Source organism: Salvelinus sp. IW2-2015, linkage group LG7 (assembly GCF_002910315.2).
Source record: "Salvelinus sp. IW2-2015 linkage group LG7, ASM291031v2, whole genome shotgun sequence".
In the NCBI taxonomy this organism is placed as follows: domain Eukaryota; kingdom Metazoa; phylum Chordata; class Actinopteri; order Salmoniformes; family Salmonidae; genus Salvelinus; species Salvelinus sp. IW2-2015.
In genome coordinates this window covers 2,914,704-2,931,457 of record NC_036847.1, presented here as the reverse complement: position 1 = coordinate 2,931,457, position 16,754 = coordinate 2,914,704, and the positions used below count along the sequence as shown (strand labels likewise).

At 42.7% G+C, this 16,754-nt stretch overlaps 1 protein-coding gene across 1 annotated transcript in view; it reads right to left on the bottom strand.

Annotated features, from left to right (window-relative positions):
* nup210 (nucleoporin 210) overlaps window positions 1-16,754 on the bottom strand; it is a 59,548-nt gene that overhangs the window by 22,405 nt on the left and 20,389 nt on the right. The window contains exons 14-31 of the mRNA XM_023990655.2: window positions 16,555-16,700; window positions 14,172-14,390; window positions 13,835-14,008; window positions 12,578-12,770; window positions 12,320-12,426; window positions 9,943-10,047; window positions 8,975-9,076; window positions 8,554-8,682; window positions 8,100-8,227; window positions 7,760-7,895; window positions 7,601-7,663; window positions 6,949-7,128; window positions 6,781-6,861; window positions 6,496-6,627; window positions 6,019-6,177; window positions 3,271-3,362; window positions 1,279-1,453; window positions 791-966 (exon numbers count right to left, since the gene is read on the bottom strand). Of these exons, the coding sequence (XP_023846423.1) occupies window positions 791-966; window positions 1,279-1,453; window positions 3,271-3,362; window positions 6,019-6,177; window positions 6,496-6,627; window positions 6,781-6,861; window positions 6,949-7,128; window positions 7,601-7,663; window positions 7,760-7,895; window positions 8,100-8,227; window positions 8,554-8,682; window positions 8,975-9,076; window positions 9,943-10,047; window positions 12,320-12,426; window positions 12,578-12,770; window positions 13,835-14,008; window positions 14,172-14,390; window positions 16,555-16,700 (2,497 nt within the window). The remainder of the gene's footprint in view (window positions 1-790; window positions 967-1,278; window positions 1,454-3,270; window positions 3,363-6,018; window positions 6,178-6,495; window positions 6,628-6,780; window positions 6,862-6,948; window positions 7,129-7,600; window positions 7,664-7,759; window positions 7,896-8,099; window positions 8,228-8,553; window positions 8,683-8,974; window positions 9,077-9,942; window positions 10,048-12,319; window positions 12,427-12,577; window positions 12,771-13,834; window positions 14,009-14,171; window positions 14,391-16,554; window positions 16,701-16,754) is intronic.

Below are 16,754 nucleotides of genomic sequence, written 5' to 3'. Positions count from 1 at the left end.
TATAGCAGCTAGAAAGAGACCGGAGATGGTTTACTAAAATGGCTCTAGTTACAGATTGGTACGCACAATTACGATTGCGGATTTGACAAGCAGAGAAGTAAGTGAAGATTTCTACCTTAGAAAAAATTTCGTTCCGTTGGTGGTCAAAACGGCAGTTGTTTGGGAAAAGTTGGAAGAACATATGGTAATGCGCCTAAAACAGCTGTACCGTAAGTTCTGTAGTGAATATTTTGATTCTGCGAACAGATATGAATAGTAGAGTAGACAAATATCCCATCGACTCTGACTTTGTCTAACTTGTTGGGGTAGTGGTCAAAACGGCAGTTGTTTGCAAAAACGTTACAGAAAATGTTGTTGATGCAGTTACTTAAACTGTTGTAACTTTTTATCCGAATATCATTTTTTGTCTGAACTCCAGATTTGAGTAGCACAGAAGTAGACTTTGTCTAAGTTGTTGCAAAGTGGAATAATTAGATGATGTGTGTCAAAAGTTGCAGGATTTTACTTAGAGAATGGCAGTTGGAAGTGATGTCACAATGGGGATCATTATAATCTTGATGAAAAGCGGATTTAGGCCAAAAAGAAATCGACTATAAGTTTAATAACGTAAAAGTATAACATGTCAAAAAGTGGTATACAAACAACTCGAGGGAGACCATTCTGAAAGTTTTGAACTTTGAAGGGAGTTTCTAGAACAACAAGAACAAAGAACAAGAAGATCGAATAACTAAGATAGGGCTCTTGCTGCGCAAACCCCACAATTAAACAGAAATAACATTTGTGAACTTACCTGTTGGTGGTGAACGTGAGCAGGGAGTTGTGGCTGTGAAGGACCTCCCCAGTGTTCGCATGGAGGTGAACAGTGAAAGTAAGCACCATGCCCAGAGGAATAGCAGACAGGCTGTCCCTGGAAGGGTTGTTGATAACTGGACTGGTGCTGAAACGCAGGTACGACACTGGGGCCACCTGGGAAACCACAGAAAGGGATAGACTACAGTGTAAGGAAATATACTTAGACCGAAGTCAACTGCAAAGCAATCCGTCTCTCACTAGTAGTCTTAAAACATGTTGCCATTACTTTATAACGGCATGAATTAAGATGATAGACGGAAGTATGGGTAATGAAGTTTTGGTTATTGGCAACATTTGCATGAGATGCGGTAAACTTGTATGGAAATGATTTCATATTCTCATTCATTGTACTGTGTTGACATTGTATTCATTCCCATAGGGACAATAAAGATTAATAGAATTGAATTAAGGAGCAGAGGGTTTCACCTTCACTGCGAGGACCAGGGTTTGATTGACACCGAAGGTTTCCTGTGAGGTCACCAGCAGGGAGGAGGAGCCAGTGAGCGAGCCAGAGGACAAGAGGCCCTTCTCATCCACCTGGACAATGGTAGCCTGGTTGGGACAGTCCAGCACCCGGTAGGAGAGAGCAACCACACCGTCCCTGTTCACACACACCACCAGAGTTAGTAGCCTTCTATTTTCTGGAGACGACTCAAGCGGTTGTTTTAATGTCAAGAGTAGGGCACTATAGAGAGGATATGTTGTCATTTGAGATGGAACTGAAGACGTACTGTGCAATGCTGAGTGCTCAAAGAAAAATGTTGAGTTTTCAAAGTGTCTCAGCTGGAGACAAATGTGTGAAGCTAGGTAGGTACAGTTGAAGTCGGAAGTTTACATACACTTAGGTTGGAGTCATTAAAACTCGTTTTTCAACCACTCCACAAAATTCTTGTTAACAAACTATAGTTTTGGCAAGTCGGTTAGGACATTCAGTAATTCTTCCAACAATCGCTTACAGACAGATTATTTCACTGAATCACAATTCCAGTGGGTCAGAAGTTACTATACACTAAGTTGACTGTGCCTTTAAACAGCTTGGAAAATTCCAGAAAATGATGTCATGGCTTTAGAAGCTTCTGATAGGCTAATTGACATCATTTGAGTCAATTGGAGGTGTACCTGTGGATGTATTTCAAGGACTACCTTCAAACTCAGTGCCTCTGCTTGACATCATGGGAAAATCAAAAGAAACCAGCCAAGACCTCAGAAAAAAAATTGTAGACCTCCACAGGTCTGGTTCATCCTTGGGAGCAATTTCCAAACGCCTAAAGGTACCACATTCATCTGTACAAACAATAGTACGCAAGTATAAACACCATGGGACCACGCAGCCGCCATACCACTCAGGAGGGAGATGCGTTCTGTCTGCTAGAGATGAACGTACTGTGGTGCGAAATGTGCAAATCAATCCCAGAACAACAGCAAAGGACCTTGTGAAGATGCTGGAGGACACATGTGAATATAGATACTTTTGTACCTAACTCGAAAGGCCGCTCAGTAAGGAAGAAGGCACTGGTCCAGAACCGCCATAAAAAAGCCAGACTACAGTTTGCAACTGCACATGGGGACAAAGATTGTACTTTTTGGAGAAATGTCCTATGGTCTGATAAACAAAAATAGAACTGTTTGGCCAAAATGACCATCGTTATGTTTGGAGGAAAAAGGGGGAGGCTTGCAAGCCGAAGAACACCATCCCAATCGTGAAGCACGGGGGTGGCAGCATCATGTTGTGAGGGTGCTTTGCTGCAGGAGGGACTGGTGCACTTCACAAAATAGATTGCATAAGGAGGGAGGAAAATTATGTGGAAATATTGAAGCAACATCTCAAGACATCAGTCAGGAAGTTAAAGCTTGGTCGAAAATGGGTCTTCCAAATGGACAATGACCCCAAGCATACTTCCAAAGGTGTGGCAAAATGGTTTAAGGGCAACAAAGTCAAGGTATTGGAGTGGCCATCACAAAGCCCTGACCTCAATCCCATAGAAAATTTGTGGGCAGAACTGAAAAAGCGTGGGTGAGCAAGGAGGCCTACAAACCTGACTCAGTTACACCAGCTCTGTCAGGAGGAATGGGCCAAAATTCACCCAACTTATTGTGGGAAGCTTGTGGAAGGCTACCCGAAACATTTGACCCAAGTTAAACAATTTAAAGGCAATGCTACCAAATATTAATTGGGTGTATGTAAACTTTTGACCCACTGAGAATGTGATGAAAGAAATAAATGCTGAAAAAAATAATTCTCTCTACTATTACTCTGACATTTCACATTCTTAAAATAAAGTTGTGATCCTAACTGACCAAAAACAGGGAATTTTTACTCGGATTAAATGTCAGGAATTGTGAAAAACTCAGTATAAATGTATTTGGCTAAGGTGTATGTAAACTTCCGACTTCAACTGTCGGTCTCTATTCCCTTACCGGTTAGTCTGGAGTGTGAGCCCAGAGTTGGGAGCCATCAGTATCTCCTCTGCCTCCACAGCTGGATTAAGCATGTGCAGCTTGTCATAAACCTTGATCAAAGGGAAGAGTTGACGGTCTAATTAACTGGAGTTTTTTTTTTTTTACCAATCCTTTGATGTTTGGGTCTTCGTGACACGACATAGTCTAATGCAGTTTGAAGCGGGATGCACACGACACGTCGCAGACCAATCTGCCTTCTTATCACTTTACAAAAAGGTACACTTTAAAAAGGAGAAGTTTGCTTTTTTACAACCAAATCTCTATTTTTGATGTAAATGGCACGTTATAGAAGGGCCCCGGAAACCTTTTTTTTTTTTTTTTTTTCGATTTCACTTGTTTTTGAGAAACGTACCCCAACCAGAGATTCACTTCCACCTCCTCGTTGTACAGTACGGGGGATCCGAACAAACGTGAACAAAGACTCCAAAAACACCCAAATTCATCCTTGTACAAACTGAAACGCTCTCGGTATAGTGATGCAGGTATTCAGAGGTCGTACACATGAAACGGTGTCATTACGAACTGCGGCGTTATATTCCAGTGTGTTCGCGAATCGAGCGATACCTCTCCGTACATTTTAGCAGCAGGCTTCACAGAGAATGGAACAGCTAGTTAGGGGAAACAGTTCGAATCGCACAAAATGGAATAGTTTTGCGGATAAAGTTCGGAATTACACAATTTCATGTATACAACATCGAAAGACCTGCATCGCGATACTGAGATCCGTTTCTAAAAGAACGTATCTGGGCGTTTTCGGGGACCCCGTATTGCACAACGAGAATAGAGGAAGTGTATCGCTGGTTGGGTTCAGGAAAAAAAGATAACTAGTGAAACAGCAAAAKAAAAGTGTCTGGACCCTTTTATAACTTAACATTTACATAAAAGATTTGACTTCTCAGCATGTTTGCTCTTGCAGTGTTTGTTCACTTTCAGTTTGTTTTAGGCGGAAGGGAACAGGAGAACAAGCGGAGGTCCATAAATAAGCACGATAAACTGAGTAGTCGTGTCATACATTTCTGACACAGAAAATTTATGAAAACAGCGAACCTGGGATATGAGTTCCCCTGGCATATACAATACCAGTCAAAAGTTTGGAAACACTTACTCATTCGAAAGGTATTTTTAATATTTTCTACATTGTAGAATAATCAATACCATCATCAAAACTATGAAATAACACATATGAAATCATGTAGTAACCAAAACAATATATATATATATATATATATATATATATATATATATATATATATATATATATATATATATATATATATATATATTTGAGATTCTTCAAAATAGCCCTTTGCCTTGATGACAGCTTTGCAAACTATTGGCATTCTCTCAACCAGCTTCATGAGGTTGTCACCTGGAATGCATTTCAATTAACAGGTGTGCCTTGTTAAAAGTTCATTTGTGGAATTTCTTTCCTTCATAATGCGTTTGACTCAATCAGTTGTGTTGTGACAAGGTAGGGGTGGTATACATAAGATAGCCATATTTGGTAAAAGATCAAGTCCATATTACGGCAAGAACAGGTCAAATAAGCTAAGACAAATGACAGTCCGTCATTATTGTAAGACATGAAGGTCAGTCAATGTGGAGAATGTGAAGAACTTTGAAAGCTTCTCCAAGTGCAGTTGCAAAAACCATCAAGCGCTATGATGAAACAGGCTCTCATGAGGACCGCCACAGGAAAGGAAGACCCAGAGTTACCTCTGCTGCAGAGGATAACTTCATTAGACTTACCAGCCTAAGAAACTGCAGCCAAAATAAATGCTTCACAGAGTTCAAGTAACAGACACATCTCAACATCAACTGTTCAGAGGAGACTGCATAAAAATCAGGCCTTCATGGTCGAATTGCTGCAATGAAACCACTACTGAAGGACACCAATAATAAGAAAAGACTAGCTTGGGCCAAGAAACATGAGCAATGGACATTAACCTTGTGGATATCTGTCCTTTGGTCTGGAGTCCAAATGTGAGATTTTTGGTTCCAACCGCAGTGTCTTTGTGAGACGCAGGGTAGGTGAACGGATGATCTCTGCATGTGTGGTTCCCACCGTGAAGCATGGAGGAGGTGGGTGCTTTGCTGGTGATACTGTCTGATTTATTTAGAATTCAAGTCACACTTAACCAGCATAGCTACCACAGCATTCTGCAGCAATACACCATCCCATCTGGTTTGCACTTAGTGGGATCATCATTTATTTTTCAACAGGACAATGACCCAACACACCTCCAGGCTGTGTAAAGGCTATTAGACCAAGAAGGAGAGTGATGGAGTACTGCATCAGATGACCTGGACTCCACAATCACCCGATCTCAACCCAATTGAGATGGCTTGGGATGAGTTGGATCGCAGAGTGAAGCAGCCAACAAGTGCTCAGCATATGTGGGAACTCCTTCAAGACTGTTGGAAAATCATTCCAGTTGAAGCTGGTTGAGAGAATGCCAAGGGTGTGCAAAGCTGTCATCAAGGCAATGGGTTGCAACTTTGAAGAATGCCAAATATAAAATATATTTTTTATTTGTTTAACACTTTCTGGTTACTATATGATTCCACGTGTGTTATTTCATAGTTTTGATGTCTTCACTATTATTCTACAATGTAGAAAATAGTACAAATAAGGAAAAACCCTTGAATGAGTAGGTGTGTCCAAACTTTTGACTGGTACTGTAGGTGCCTACATAAGTATAGTACCTGGATCTGAAGTTCATCACTGAGCTCTAGTAGCTTCCTCTCCAGTTGTCCAGCCTTTGGGTCGTTGACTTTGAGCACCACCTTCAGCCCTGTCCTTCCTTTAGTCTTTCCTGTTACGCTCATAGCAAAGTTATGCTCTGACTGGAGCTGAAAAGAGGCCTACAAAGAGATAGCATTTTAAAATCAGTAAATTAAAGCAGAAATAGAGTTAGAAATGAGACAGTAGACATATCAGATGTTGTTTCTCTGGTGAAGGTGGAGCATCATTTTGTCCTAATTCAGTCACTCTGATACAAAGGATCATAGGAGCTCGAAACAAAAGATCCGACTCATCTATAAATTAATCAAAATAGTTTTTCCACTACACTATTTATGGCTTATTATAGAATCAGTTGAAAACTAAAGTGCCTGTGGCCTTGAATGGAACCTTTGTCACTCATCAAGACGAAAAACTCAATATCAAAAACTGGTTCCCACCTCGGCATGTCGTGATTGGAGGTCCAGGATGTCTCTCTTGGTGGTGGACCAATGGAAGGTGAGGCCAGGCAGGGTGTTGCCAAAGGAGAAGGGGGTCTGACTGCTGGTGAGCCCTATCACATACACAGGCATCTAGGAGAAGGGACAGGATGAGGCAACTCAAAGCAGCTCACACGTCTGTAAGTCTTGATATTCACAATATAACGCATCTCACTTAGAGTGATGTATGTTCTGTGGAAACTGTCAGAGACCATTTGAGATTAGAGTTAATTTATCATGCGTTACCTGTGTCCCAGTCTTCATTCTGGTGATAGGGGCCCGGATGCGAATGGCCCTCAATTGCACAACTTCAACCTCTACTTGATCCTGTTCATAGGAAACATTAGAATAGAAGTACATCACTTTCAGTTGGTGAAAAAGAGATGATGTACCGATGATGTTCAGGTATTTTACCTGAGAGACAACAACAAGCTTCCCAGTCTCGGCATCGACAGCTTGAACCAGTCCTGTAACCGTGACGTTGCCAATGGCAATGCCCCTGACATGACCTATGTCGTTGACAGATGCCATCTCCTCATTGGCCATGGAGAAGAGGATGTTGGACTGGGGCTGTGGGCCGCCCTCGGATGTGATCTAGAACATGGAGATGAGTTAAAGGGTGGTGTCTGTGTGTGTCATAAATATGGTAGACTATCAGTTCCACGTGACTGGCCCTGAGGATACTGACAGCGTGTTCAACTCTTGTCAATGTGGGGTCTTTCAATTTCTCAAGGCAATCAAATCATGCATGGTCTGTTAGAATAATCAACACGYTAGATTTGGAGATTAAATCAACAGGTTACTCACAGGGTGTGTGTATTTACAATTACTTAATATTCAGCAATTAAATAGCATGTGGAGAGCTTCACAAATGCAAAGAACACAAACGAGCAGTTGCTCAACGGGTAAGCTGGAAAGGCCTATTTTAAAGCGTATGGTGATTCAAATTATCTTCACAAAAGGAGATTCTCCAAACAGGACCACCTGTCTTATCAGTGTGGGGGACAGCAGGGGCAGAGACCAGAGTTTTCCCACAATACACTGAAAATGTAACAATCCAATGTACCTGCATCATGGCTCCGATTATCAGAGTCATTTTCCTGGGGATCAGTTTGAATGGTGGGAACACCTAGGGAGACCGAAACAAAAATGAGCGTCTTTCAACACGCATAATATAACATCATTGGACAACATGTTTCAGTGAGTCTCATGAAAACCCTCCTACCTCTATTTGCTGGGGAGCAGATGCAATCTTCCTTCCAGTTTTGTCTACTAGCATAGCAGACACGCTCGTCTGTCCAATTGCTAAGCCTTTGACCAGGAAGATTGCCGTGTCCTTCTCGGAGGGATCTGAAAGTGCTCTGGGGAAAACATAACATGAATGGTGAACTCAATGTCTACTTTACTGAAACGTAGGCAAAATATACGTGCCGAGGTGCATGCAGGAGTAATTCCTATCCTTTTCTCCATTCCCAGTGACACAGACAATGGTGTGCATGTAATAGTATCTGCTCTAAGAACAAAACTTTATACTTATATGATTCATTAATGTAACAGTAACTTACTGCAGAGAGATGATACCGGACGCTGCACTGAGTTTCAGATTCAAAAAGCGGAAATATTTGGCCAAAAAGGGCTTCTTGTTGTCATCCAGAACCCTGACATGGGCTTTCACAGATTTACCAATCTCCACCTGCAAGAAACCAGTTCATGTTTTTTTTAACACAACAAGAACTATTTTGGGCTCTAATTGCATTAGTTATTTGCATAAAAGTGTTTGGTTTGTGTTTCTTTTTACTAAGTATACAAGCAGCTACACTCAAATTCAAGTTGGCTTTATTGCCATGAGAGGATCGACCAACATTCACAGCATCTTAATCCTGTTTGTTTGTATGTATATATCCATTTCTTGAATACTTCACATAGTGAACAATACTTTCCTGTGGTTTCAGAAAACCAGTGACACACAGCCTTTGGGTCTCTGCCCTGCAGGATAAAGTATTGAGGCTGGCCACTGACCTTGTCAACCACTCGGACATAAACCTCCAGGATGTCCGAGATGTGGACCGTAGCCGTAGCAGGGGCTGGGAAGGCCAGGCAGAGGTCATGAACCATCACCTGCACTGTCCCCGGCTGGACTGGATGCACCTAGAGCACATGGAGAGGCCACCGTGACGAAAGGGTTTATAGGACGTTTTTATGTCACAACACCTTTCTCAAGGCACACGGATGTTTCATCAATGCTGCATTCAGAGCATCACGTCAGCTACAATATTGTTCGAAAGTAGGATGATAAGGGGCCAAGGGAGGTGTAGGAACTAAGACAGGTATACAACACATCTATTTAACCATGGTATGCTAACCCCGTAAAAAGTACACTCAAAAGAGAGTGGTATGCTCAGCAGCATTGTCATTCTGAGTGTTCTGTGACTCTCCTCACCTCAGCAGATCCCTGGGCCTCCTGGTACACCACATCTGCTATCCCTCCAACGCTGGTGTTGACAAAGAAATACCCAGAGCCCTCCCTCAGGGCTAGGTCAGCCTGCAGGATACACAAACAGGAGAAGCCACGGATGAAAGCATGACACCACAATGGACAAGATCACAAAGAAGCAATCGAGGCCCATCACAATAGCAGCTGAAAGGTACATGTTTTTCAAATCATGGCCACAAGTAATAATATGTAATTATAGTGAGAATCCATGCAGCAGAATTTATCAGCCATGCTGAGTGGGCCATCTGTGTGTAATATATCAGCCAGGCCAGTGGGCCACCTGTGTATAATATTTCAAGTAGAGATGGGCAATATAGAAAAAAATCCATATCACAATAAATTGAACGATTAATGTGCACCAAAGTAAAACATTAAAAAAWAACTCTTACTACTACTTTCAATGTTGTAGCTATCAATTGTCCAACCAACAATCACCCATATTAGCAAACTTATTTCATTTCAAACTTTACATTTAGTAGGGCCTTACAGGTTATTTATTACAATGAACGATATCAGCAAAATGTCCACAATAAGTGGACGGAGTGGGTGGTGTCTCTAATTTTTCGGTTTATCGTTCCACCTCTAATTTCAAGGCATCATAATCCAGTGCTATCAGCTAGTTGGGATCTGTGAGCAGTCAGTGATACAGAGGGAGACTGAATGAGGGGGTTACATGGCAGCTAGTTGGGATCTGTGAGCAATCAGTGATACAGAGGGAGACTGAATGAGGGGGTTACATGGCAGCTAGTGGTGAGTGAGGGAAGACTGGAGGACCATAGAAACGGGATACATGGAACAGATATTACCTTTGACAGCGACAGTGAAGGATGGGTCACATTGTATTCTGTCAGCTCTATGCCATACACTTCTATCTGCAACACTACTGAACATTTCACACAGGCTCCAGTTCTTACCCGCACGTCAGGGTGGTTGTATATGGTGACAGCTACAGGACTGACGGTTACGTCTTCCACCAATAGGAGTTCCAGAGTGGCTGAGACAGGGGTCAGAGGGTCAAACTGCCAGAAAGAGGGAGAGATAAAAACAGGATGGGTGCCATGGTTACAGGTGTCAGAGTGACACCAAGATGAGATTACCCTACATGGCGGTGTCCTTAAAAAGTTGAGTTCTGTGGTTAAGGTCAAGTGAAATCATAGGGGAAGTCTTAGTATCAATGGTAAAACTAAATGCTGTAATTTAGTATTTGTGACCCGTTTCAAGAAACTAGGCCTATGTCGCACGTCACTACTTCACAGGAGAGGCATTTGAAAGTGTTTTTTGTTGTTGTTGTTGTTGCAGAAATGCCTTTGGGAACATGTAAACTTTCATGTGCCTTAATAACAAACTTGTATGCCATCTGTAAATATGAATGAAATTGTTACATTTCGAGGGTTGGTTTAGCCATGGAAAAATACAGGAACCTTCCCACTAGCCATGATTGGTTGAGATAATGGATGGGCTGGACAAGTAGCACGCTTCTGTCTAACATGAGCTGCTCAGTATGTGTGGATAATCCTTTCTACTGCAGCTTTCTTTTGAAAGATATCATGAAGAACTGAAAACGTTTTTTCTACTTGCCTCAACATTGCTGCCCTGAATGTTATAGTGCCCTCGACAAAGCTCAGAGGGAAAAAGTTGCGATGGACTACTTTTCTAGAGGATGATTGTGCCATGCCGACTCTGAAAATGAATCAGACAATGAGGAAATCCCTGATTTAGGTAAAAACATTTGAATTGAACCAGACATGGTCGGGTCTTCTGACGACAATGGTTGGGAAGAAACGGTGTCGTTGTCACAGAAGAAGTTGAACGAGTTTTGGAATCAGTGTAATGCCCCGGTGGAAGCAGAGAGATGACTGCCAAATGCGGAGAGAGAGTTCAAAAAGAGAACGCAGAAAGAAGACTGTTGTATAAAACACTGGTCTCCGGATTACATCTTCAAACTAAGGGCAACCCTCACATCCGTAACAGAGAGGGAGAAGTGTTCATCCATGTATCCCGACAGGTAAMTTTAGCTACATTTTCAGATATTATAAGTTTCTAATTTTGTCAGAAAGTCGTTTTCAATTCAAGTTAATGCGTACTGTTAGCTAGCTGGCTCGCTAGCTAATGTTACGTGTATGATCTGTGTAGTAATAGTATTTGTATCTCTGAAACCATTTGCATTTCTAGTTAAAGCTTAATGTTAGCTAGCTAGCTAACATTGAACCTAGTTGGTTAGCTTTAGCTACCTGCAGAGCCGTGCATGGTAGTATTGCCGTGTTCAAAATACCTGGGAAATACAAAAAATACGAGATCAAATCATCACTTCAGTGATCTTCAGGTCAGAATGTCAGAGCTCTAGAAAGAGTCCCGAGTTGGAATTTCAAGTTGGATGACCATTCAAATAAATGTTTCCCCAGTCGGAGCTAGTTCCCCCCCCCCCCCCCCCGAGTTCCCAGTTGAACGCACTGAAGTCGGAAGTCAGATATTTCCGACTTCCCAGTAGTTTTGAACGCGGCATTAGATTTCAGATTATAGTTCATTGTTTAGCTAGCTAGCTACATGTCTACACAAGACTCCACTATGCAAGTAACCATTTCCCTSTACACCTTCTGTATCCTGTGCATGTGACAAACAAACCTAGATTTTATTTGATATAGTGTGTGTTTACCAGAGACGGTAATGTGAAGAACATGACCTGCATCAAAGTCCGATTAGGATATAGGCCAAGGACTAGATAAAATGTATTTTTACTACTACTTTTTGCTACTACTTTCACACTGTGAATCCTTAAGAGATGGGTGGGGCTAAGGCTTAAGAAGGTGTGAACATTGCTAAATGTGTGTAGACAAATTAGAGCTCTCCGGTATGTGTACCAAAACATTCACGGGCCATTTTCTCAAAAGTGGGGTTACAAGTTTATCAACTTTCAAAGCAGAATTATTTCCCCATTGTTCCTCAATTGCAGTGTATGATATACAGTTTTCTAGCTCAGTCTCTCTACTTTCATCCAATGTCAAATTGTACTACATAGGACCYAATCCAGGTGGTGGGTCACATCTGTACAGTTCTTGAAGATCTGACTTTCGGCTCTCATGTCTTGTGTTGCTATAGCAACCTCTAAGCTGATGAAATGTTTATTTTCTGTGGTCACAGGCCACCACACACTCAGCCAACAACATCCTGCCTGCCAGTCACAGGAAGTGGAAAAACCCACAAATGTTCACAATGGCTCTCAAAATGGTGGCTTGTCTACGTACGTAAGATAAGTGTGATGTTTCTCGGCTAAAGGTCGTGTTTCTGTCTTACCGGACTGAGGACCTTAGCAGCCTTGAGGTGGGGGACCTGGTAACTCAGAGCTGTTACTGTGATAGCAGCAGTCCCAGACTGGTGGTGGACAAGGACCGTCTGACGACCTGACACACAAGAGGACATTTCGGTTGGACAAAACTGTTGAAATTGCCTTCAAAAACAACTGGTATTATACCTGGTTTCATCTGGTATTAGACCAAAGAATAAAAATAAAATCGAGCAAGGATACCATCATGAGGAATATCAAAATTATACCATGAAGTTTCTTCTGTTTGTTGCTGTCCTGCAGTAATTCCAGCTCCATTGGCATGGTGGGTTCGATACTGGCCAGGGACACCTTGGTCGACTCCCAGACGATACTCAGAGAGCTGAAGTTGTCAAACTTCCTGCCTTGCTGGTCAAAGGCAGCCAGGTCCAGCACAGGGTTGCGGTAGTTCGAGACAGGCACCTGCAACAAATAATGTCACAGTTCTTCCAACGCACAATTTCTTTCTAAATTAAACGGACAGGGATGAAGACATTCAATTCAATACAACTTTATTTACACCCCCCCCCCCCCAGGTGCAATTAAGAAAGGCAGAACGGCAAACTTGACATGATCTTATTTCTTTAGTTGTCCCCCACAATGAAATTGGGGAGGGGGATGTGGATCTGTCTCCATCCGTTAGTATGTTCGTTCTTACGTTAGTCACACGCGATCGCTCAAAACAGCACCGGCCCGATTTGGAAGAAACTTAGGTGAATGATGCGTCTTGCCATAGAGATCAGGCATTTACAAAATGACACTGATTGGCCAGATGGTGGCGCTATTACAAGAGATTGAAAAAGCAAACTTTGAAAGGTCACGCCCCTCACCCAGTTTGACCCAAGTCATGAAATTTGGTACATAAGTCTCTCCTTACAAGGAACAAAATTTGCCTCAGGGACCCATAAGGTTGCCATGATGGATTTTCCACCATTTAGAATTTTGTGAAAAACACYCTACTCTTCTGACAKCGAATGACCGATCTGCACTACATTTGATGTGTGGCATCTATGGACAAAGGTCAACATTTTCAAGACTAGTACKTAAAACAACATGGCCACTATTGACCAATAAACATTTACGTGGTCTGGAACAAAAATGCATATAAAATCAGTCAAGAATATTTGTATTGTAAKCACATTTGGTACAKATGTAGCAAACACTGTCAAGACTCKATATATGCAAGAATATTCATATCGACTTCACGTGGTGCTATWACAGGCACATGTTTAGATCACTTGATTTGATCACTTCTATTTGACTCAGGGATATGAGTCTAGCTAWCCCACACGATATCTCAGCAACCACTGACCAAATTTGTACTCCACTTGGGTGAATGATGCGTCTTGCCATAGAGATCACTTAATGCATCAATCGTGAGGGACGACATGTTTACTGTTGCCGCCGCCTTTTTTTGTGTAGCCAGCTCCTGTGCCAAGTGTGTTTGTATGTGTGCTGTGTAAACACTGTCCTTGTATTTTCCTCACCAGTTGTTTGTTCTGCTGCAGCAGAGGGCAGGTAAGGTCCAGTTGGGGACTTGTGTACACAGGGACCAAGGTGAGGCGAGAGGGAGGGGCGCACACAAACATCACCACTGCTGGCTCCACCGCAGGATAGGGATTGGTCAGACTAGGCTGGTTCCCCACAGTAAGTGCCAATACCTGGAGAGGTAGTTATAACACGCTTATTACCTGTTCATAACACACGTATTACCATTTGTAACAAAGCATTTCATCTACAGTGMATCTTAAAGAGCTAGAACGTTTTTCAAAGCCTKGGGCCATATTCAGTAGGTGCSAAACAAGGAAAAGSCCATTCCCTCACCTGTTCTCCCAGGGCTCTACAGGTGGCTCTGACCCAGTGTCGGAGGTAGCTGCGGGAGGTGGGCCCGGTCAGAGCCAGGCTAACACTGTTCTCATCCTCAGCCTTTAGATTCCGGAAGAACTTGGAGGGTTCTAGGACCCAGGGCTTGGGCCCGCCCTCAAAAAGCATGTCCTTAGAGGAGCCCAGGGTCACCAAGGCAACAGAGGCAGGGTCCACAGCCTGCACATGACAACATGTAGAGCATGTACAGGTTAGTGAATGGAGAAGTGGCATACTGTATTTTGTAGAGTCAAATTATATTTGATGAACATTTACTGCTTATTTRTTGTGAGATGTTTTCTGGATAAAGCTCTCAGGTTTGACACTGCTAATCCTAAATGGTTCAACTTCAGGAGGTTTTTCAATAAGAAAATAACACATGAATGTGGTCAAGTCAGACAGCCAAACTAGGTCAGGCAGGTAGACAGACAGACGTGGTAATAGGTTGGTAAATGCTACAGTAGCTATTTGAAGGGAGCGTAAACTCCAAGAGTCCTTCTCAGAGTAAGAGTAACGACAAGTCTGGCTCACTCATTAGAAGCTTATCTTAACCTCCTAAAATAACAATTTCCTGGTAGTGTACCAAAGAGCACTGCCTTACCATGCACTTGGGTTAATGGGATGAAAACCCATGGTCAAGGAAGAGAGGCTGCATAACAAAATGATCCCATGCATGGGAATGGAGATGCCTCTCTGCTTGACATAAATTGTCCATTCTATGGGCCGAGTTGACATCAATTCCATTACAGGGAAGTACTTGAGCCAAAGCAGCAAGAGAGAAAACAAATCAGTGTATTGAGTGCATGGGGGCATAATTAAAACGCACCAAACACTGACGAAACCCAGGAGGTAATTTAACACTAGCTGATCCTTGCACTTCTGCCCCGATCGCTAGAGAAAAAGTGTGCGCGTTGTGAAAGTAAGTGTGTGTGTGTGTGTATCTGTGCACCCGCATACTGGTTCAGTTTGCTCCTAGCAGCTAAGCGAACATCTGTGCCTCGCATAATCCCGCAAAAGACCTTCGCTTGAAAAATGTGATATTACTGTTTGTCCCTATTGAGACGCCATAGCAACAACATACCTAGTATACACTTCCTCAAATTAGTCAGAATTAATCTAAGATAAATAAACAAAATCTGTAATGTTTTTGCAGAGGAGGTGTTAGTCGCATAATTTTACATCCAACTAAGATGTTTGGTGCAGTAAGTGAATGACAAACACTTCATTGAAGAATCCCATCCATAGTTCCCACTCCTACTATGAGTAGTACCGTTGACCAATCACCGACGAAGGGGCTTACATCACTGGGGCCGAGCCCCCTGCCATCCAGGACCTCTATACCAGGCGGTGTCAGAGGAAGGCCCTAAAAATTGTCACAGACTCCAGCCATAGACTGCTCTCTCTTGCTACTGCATGGCAAACGGTACCGATATGCCAAGTTTGGAACCAACAGGACTCTGAACAGCTTCAACCCCCAAGCCATGACTGCTAAATAGTTAGTTAAATAGTTAACCAAGTAGCTACCCGGACTATCTGCAATTGACCCTTTTTGCACACACTTTTTGACTCATCACATACGCTGCTGCTACTGTTTACTATCTGTCAATTTATTGCTGGTTGTAGGTACATATTTACCTCAACTACCTCATACCCTGCATATCACCTCGGTACAGGTACCCCTTGTATATAGCCAAGTTAAATCTATTATTACGTATTTTACTTTTCTTTCTCTCTGCACTGTTGGGAAGGGCCCTTAAGTAAGCATTTATTTTACTGTTAGTCCACAACTGTTGTTTACGAAGCATGTGATTAATAAAATTGTATTCAAATTTACTTCGGCTGCTGAACTTAGACTTCCCTTAAGAAACTGTTCGGTGTGCGAACAGCTACAAAAAAGAAAACCCTGCCTAACACCAAAACGATCTAAAAAAGTCACAACATTTCGGCATAATATAGGAGCAAACTGTTCCGACTGGGAAGCATGCGACAGGCTTTAGCGCAAGTGTGTGCGTGCCCCAATCTTCCGCCAATTAAGAGAAAGGCTTTTCTGCTCTGGGGGAAGAGTTGGCTGGGAGAGTAGAGTGACTGAAGATCACTGAGCAGATTTTTTTAGATAGCATCACAACAAAGAGCACAGGTAAAGGACAACTCATCAGGGTGTGTAGGTGCAGGGGTTCAAAACAAGCTTTACAAAACAACACAAAGATACAAAAACGACTTCAATCTCAAGTCTCTTTTGTGCTTTGACCGGGGAAGAGGTTGAAGTAGACCAATATGAAATGAACGTGTGTGAATAGGCCATGCCTTAAGGTACAGGTAGGGGGGGGGGGGGGCATGGACTCACTCTGAGTGGTGGGTAGGCAGCAATGGTGATCTTGGTGCTGAGGTGGACGTTGCCGTGGGTGTAGCTGACCGTCAGGGTTGTGTATCCTGGGGCAAGAGCCTGGGCCCGTACCCCACTGCAGTGATCCTGCCCTGGAGCCAGCCTACCTGTATTTGTATTTGTATTTATTATGGATCCCCATTAGCTGCTGCCGAAGCAGC